The sequence below is a fragment of the Lolium rigidum genome, chromosome 7, assembly GCF_022539505.1.
Source record: "Lolium rigidum isolate FL_2022 chromosome 7, APGP_CSIRO_Lrig_0.1, whole genome shotgun sequence".
Classification (NCBI taxonomy): domain Eukaryota; kingdom Viridiplantae; phylum Streptophyta; class Magnoliopsida; order Poales; family Poaceae; genus Lolium; species Lolium rigidum.
The window spans coordinates 116,899,446-116,904,820 of record NC_061514.1 but is presented as its reverse complement, the minus strand read 5'-3'; the positions used below and the strand labels follow the sequence as shown (position 1 = coordinate 116,904,820).

The window sequence follows — 5,375 nt, the reverse complement described above, 5'->3', positions numbered from 1 at the left end:
AGGGTTGGAGGATCCAGCGGCGTGTAGGGTGTCGTTTGCTAGCCCTAGACAGGATGTTCCGGGGATCAACCTCGTGTTGGTTTTTAGGCCCTGTCTAGAATCGGCTTACGATCACCGTGCGCGAGCGCGAGGCCCAATCACGAGTAGGATGTTCCGATTGTGCGGTGAAAACCTCAAATCGTAGTAGGTCGCTTTAGCTTTATCTTGATCAAGCAGGACCACCATCCGATCGTACACCTCGTACGTATCATGGGTGGATCGGCTCTTTGAGCCGATTCACAGGACAACCTGAGAGCCGATCGAGGCTCATATTTAACGTTTACGTGTATGCCCTGCAGGAAACTAAGCGAGGCATCATCCAACACCTTCCCGACCGGGTATAGGTCGGGTGGCACGCCCTTGCGACAGCATCGGACGTGTGACCAGAAGGCTTTGCGGGCCGTCGCTCGGAGGGACCAGGGCCAGCCGCAGTCCTGGGAGATTCCCGGCTCTACGGTGTTGCCCGTCGCTGCCCGCCGGTGGGTTTCTGACCGCAACAGGATGTGAAAGTCCGCATGCCAATTCCGAACAATAACACCTGTGAAGAAAAGTATTCATCGCCTCCAAGACCGTCTCCGCCATTACCCTTCCTCCAATCTCATCCACCATGAGAACCAACCTGTGGTATAACAGTTAATAGTGCCGTGGTACCCCCAGCTCACCAGAGAGTAAACCCCAATTTGACGATTTGGTGTCTTATAAAGGCGAAATATTTTTTTAGTGGTAGGCGAAGTTCCCTTTGATAATGAGGCGTTTGTGGTGACTACATCAGTCACAACTCACAAGACCCGCCAGCTCAGGTTTATCTGAAGTGCTTGTAGGGATGGGATGTGGGTGCGTTCGTTTTCTATATCGATGAGTGTATCTACTTGTTTGTGAGCGTCTCTCAAAAAAAATCCTAGCAACCACGATCCACCACTGTGTCCACAAATACGCCAATTCGTAAAGATCTCCGGCAGAAGATCCAAACACGTCGATGGCCAGATCGAGTTACATATACACATCGCCTAAATTGGTCACATGTCCCATAAAGAATGATCATGTCCCCATTCATCTGTACACGCCTGTCACCTAGCAGCAGGTTGATCTCGCTCGCGCTCGTCATCTAGGCCCCATCAGTACTCCAATGGCGGCACTGCCAAATCCCAGCACTCCATCATACTTACCAGTGACTACCCCTGATCACTCTCCACGAGTATTAAAACAGTACCGGGGACAAAAAGTCGCACACTGGCCAAAATTTTCCGTTCTTTCCGTTTCTTTTCCGTGCCAGTTCACTTGTTGATGCGATCGTGCGATTGCGTGGGATGGAAAATTATCTTGTACCCAGGCCAAGTGGCCCATCGAGTTAGCAAGTCGCTGTAGCTACCTGCTCGTAACGACATTACCATCGAGCTAGTCAGTCAGGGACGCTAGGTCTCCTTAAACTATTGTCTCTGTCGCTTTCTCCGGCCCGTGGGCCCTATGCTCCAGGGGGCCGGGCCGACGACTTGGCCGGGCCAAGTCAATATGGGGAGATTATTGGCTAATCACTGCTTAATTAATGAAGGTCGGTTTCTGCATGGTGTGCCTATATAAGTCAGTGCTTCGTTGCGTTCCAGAGTGTACAAGCCTCCTGCTTAAGCTAGCTAGCAAGTTGCAAAGAACTAGTTTAGCCGGTTCTTGCTTACTTCGATCTGCTTTTGGTTTGGTTGAGGGAGTTCTAAGGGAAGAAAATATGAGGGTAAGATCTTGGTTCCAATTGATTGGATTCCATTCTTGCTCTCTTACTCTACAGGATTTGTGATCAGTTAGTTATTTTGTGACACAAGAAGGGTGATACATATAAATAGTTTTGTGCCTTCCTTCCATTAGTTACTAATATTTCGTGCATAAATTGAAACGCTTGTGCAGACGCAGATGCTCATCAGGATCCACGTCACCTCGGAGAAGTGCTATTCCAAAGCTATCAAGGTGGCTGCTGGAGTCACAGGTAAATCCTTTAATTACTCAATTATCCCCTCTACACTTGGCGTCTCAATTCACCGGAAAGGAGCATCACAAGATAGTGTTGGGTTCTTCGTTAAACCCATGTCGTTTACACACTTCATGCATGTTGAGTTTTGCTCACCTGGACCGATATGATTCAGGGGTGCAGTCTGTAACGATCGCGGGCGAGGACAAAAACCTGCTGCTGGTGATCGGCGTCGGGATCGACTCCAACCGCCTCACCGAGAAGCTGCGCCGCAAGGTCGGCCCCGCCGAGGTGGTAGAGCTGCGTACCATCGACCACCACCAGGACGGATCAAACCATCACGGCGGCCACCACCAGCCTTACCGCTACCACCCGAACCAGAGCCTGTACAAGCACGAGGCGGCGCGGGACCTCCACTACTACACCGGAGGCTACCAGAACGCGACCGGGGCGTACGGGCAGGACTACTACGGCTACGGCGGCGGCGGCTACCAGCAGGGGCAGTACAAGCAGCACGACTACTTCTACCCGCCAGGGAACACGCACACGGTGGTGCACCACGGCCACAACGGCTACTCGGACGACAGCTGCTCCATCATGTAGCAACAGCGACGAGGTATACGGTGTTAGTGCTATGGTGGTGTGTGTGCCAGCACTAGCACTCAGCAGTTACTTCCCAAATCCATGTAAATATTGTACATTAGCTCAGCAACCTCAACCTGCGTGCGTTTCATGGTTGTGTCTGTGAATATACGTCGCTCCCAAGCGTTCCAGCTATGTACGTGTTGTGAAATGTAAGCTAAGTTCTACTCTCTTATTAGAACAGAAAGTAGTAGATTCTGTAATTATAAGATGAACAATGCTCCCTTCCTACATAGTTGTGTCTTTCTCTTAGATTTATAGTTGTATCTTTGAGTAAAGTGCACAGTACTTTTTTTGCAGTATAAAGTGCATATTATGTACCAGGCCGGAGAGTTAGGATTACAGCCCCAAACTCTCAAACCGAGAAGATCTTTTTTGATAATATAAATCCGTTTTTATTAAATTCAAAGTTCCCATAAGGCGGTAAAAGTCAAAAGAGTGACTCCATCAGAGAGTGAAATAAAGCAAATCACAGTACTAATGTAGAAAAAGAAGACAGTTTCAGCACTTGTTTCCGATGAAAATGATATCTCAGCTCACACGATAATAATTATAGTCCTGAAGATCAATCTGCCCATGATGAGATAGCAGCAGCTCCCTCCATTCCACTTAAATCGACGCGAGTGGTGTCTCTTGAATGGCTAGCATCGTTGAATGGTTCACCTCGATTAGATAGGAACCAAGGGGAGCAAAAACAATATAGGAGATGATATCAGCTGAGATGGTGTAATTATTGGCTCTAGTGGCTTCTGCCGAACAACTTAGCTGAATCACGGTGCTCCCTATTTGTCCAATCTACCGGGAAGATACCTTCAATGATGTCAGCATCCTCTCCACATCTAGAGGGTGGGTGCCGAAGAGGAAAAATTGACGTATTTTCGAGAAACCTTAGCTTGGTAGGCCTTCTCTAGTTCGGTCCTAGCGTTTGACTTGTTCGGGCCTTCTTAGTGCATTCTTACTTATATGGAAGGGGCTCCAAATGATAAATATCGATCAGAAACTTATGTGTTCCTTTAGTAGAAGAGAATTCACCTGAGCAATATTTTTCTAAATGTACTAGAAAGAGGGGATTCTTTAGTCCAATTAGATCTATGTTTGCAGAAAGAAGTATCGTACAAGAGAACTAATGGTTCGGGTGGACTCGATGGAAGAGGGGGGAAGGATATGTTAAATGTGTTCCCTTGAGTTGATGTGAATTGTGTGGTCACGTGTGGTCCTCCAATAAGGATTGAGTCGTTAACTACCGGTCACCCACCACTCTAAATTTTATGGATCACAATGAGAATTTTGTTCCCATCACCTCCTCCGGTTCGCCTCTTGCTCACCCCCTCCCCCCAATTCTTACCCCTATTTGGTACCACCCTTTTGCCACCTCTATCCCATATTGACTGGGTCGTCACATGTTTCCATTGGTACAAAAGGTTTATGGATTGTTTAGTTCGGGTTGGTACGAGTGGTTTATGTATTGTTTGGTTCGGGCTAAAAAAAAACTAGAAAATTTTCCTATAGAGACCTTTTTAGTTTGTAGGATTTGAAACCATGGGAAATTTTTCATATGAAATTTTCCCTTAGGTTCAACCCATGGATAATTTGATTTATTTGTATAACATCTGTGGTGTGCACACAACCTTTCAGAAAAAAGTTTTTTGTTTTTCCTGCAACGCAACCAAACAACATGTAACCTACATCATATGTTTTCAAATCCTATAGAATTGAGCATGTCATGACATTTTATTTCTAAGTTTTTCCTATTTCCACGTTTTGGAAACCCTACAAACAAAACATGCCCTTGGAAGATTTTTTTTGCAAGCTTATCTTTTGTTGCAGCATATGTGTATCTTTTCTACACATTCCGTATATCAGGCCGAATGTGTGTGTTGTCTAGTGACGTTTCAGCCTCTTAGTTACGTTGTAGCTTCATCTATGGCGCCCATGTTGCTTTTGCACGGAGGAAGAGATGGTTTAAGATTAACTTTTCCAAGCATCCTAGCCCCCTCTGTGTCCCTAACGAAATGGCGTATGAAATTAATTTAAAAAATCAATCTTTCTCAATTTGACCAAGTACACACAAAAAATATAAAAATCTACCATATCTGATGTTTTTTTAAAGTATAAAGGTTCCATATTACAAACAGGCACTAATCTCTCGCATAAAATTTCTCATACTCTTAACACCCGCAATGACCCAAAGCTTCGCTTCATCTTTTATCTTCGCGAGAAGGGTAGAAGGGGGCTTTTTTTTGCGGAAAACATGTGTGTTGCATTCATTCCAAGTTCCCCATGAAGCAAGAAGAGTGATGGAAGACAAATCTTTGTGTTTAATCATTAAGGACCACCACTTATAGATGGACTGCATTGCCCAAGCATTGGTATCCACGAAATTAGGTCTGAGCCAACTTTCAATAATGCCTCAGTCCTCAGAGGCTTCTAGTGAAAGAACAATGCACGAGGAGGAGGTCATTGGATTCTGGAGACCGCTCGCAAAGTGAACAAATGGCACAATTTGGTCACCCTCTCATGGCTACATTGTCGGCCATCCAAAGTCTATGTTGAATGGCATGCCATACGGAGAACTTGATTTTGGGAGGGGCCTAAATTTTCCAAACCGGGAAACTAAGCAGAGAAGATGTAGCTCCATTAAATTGTGTCTTGTATGCGGACTTAGCCATGTATTGTCCGCTCTCGGTGAGGGTCCAAGAGATATCATCCACCATCTCCTCATTGAGATAGTTGTCTCCGA

At 46.0% G+C, this 5,375-nt stretch overlaps 1 protein-coding gene across 1 annotated transcript; it reads left to right on the top strand.

The window, feature by feature from the left end:
- Positions 1–1,710: 1,710 nt before the first annotated feature.
- On the top strand, positions 1,711–2,615 carry LOC124670738 (disease resistance protein RGA5-like). Its single transcript, XM_047207213.1, has 3 exons — positions 1,711–1,762; positions 1,933–2,011; positions 2,169–2,615. The coding sequence occupies exons 1-3, from the start codon at positions 1,757–1,759 to the stop codon at positions 2,594–2,596; spliced, it is 513 nt and encodes a 170-aa protein (XP_047063169.1). The 5' UTR covers positions 1,711–1,756; the 3' UTR covers positions 2,597–2,615.
- The last annotated feature ends 2,760 nt before the right edge of the window (positions 2,616–5,375 follow it).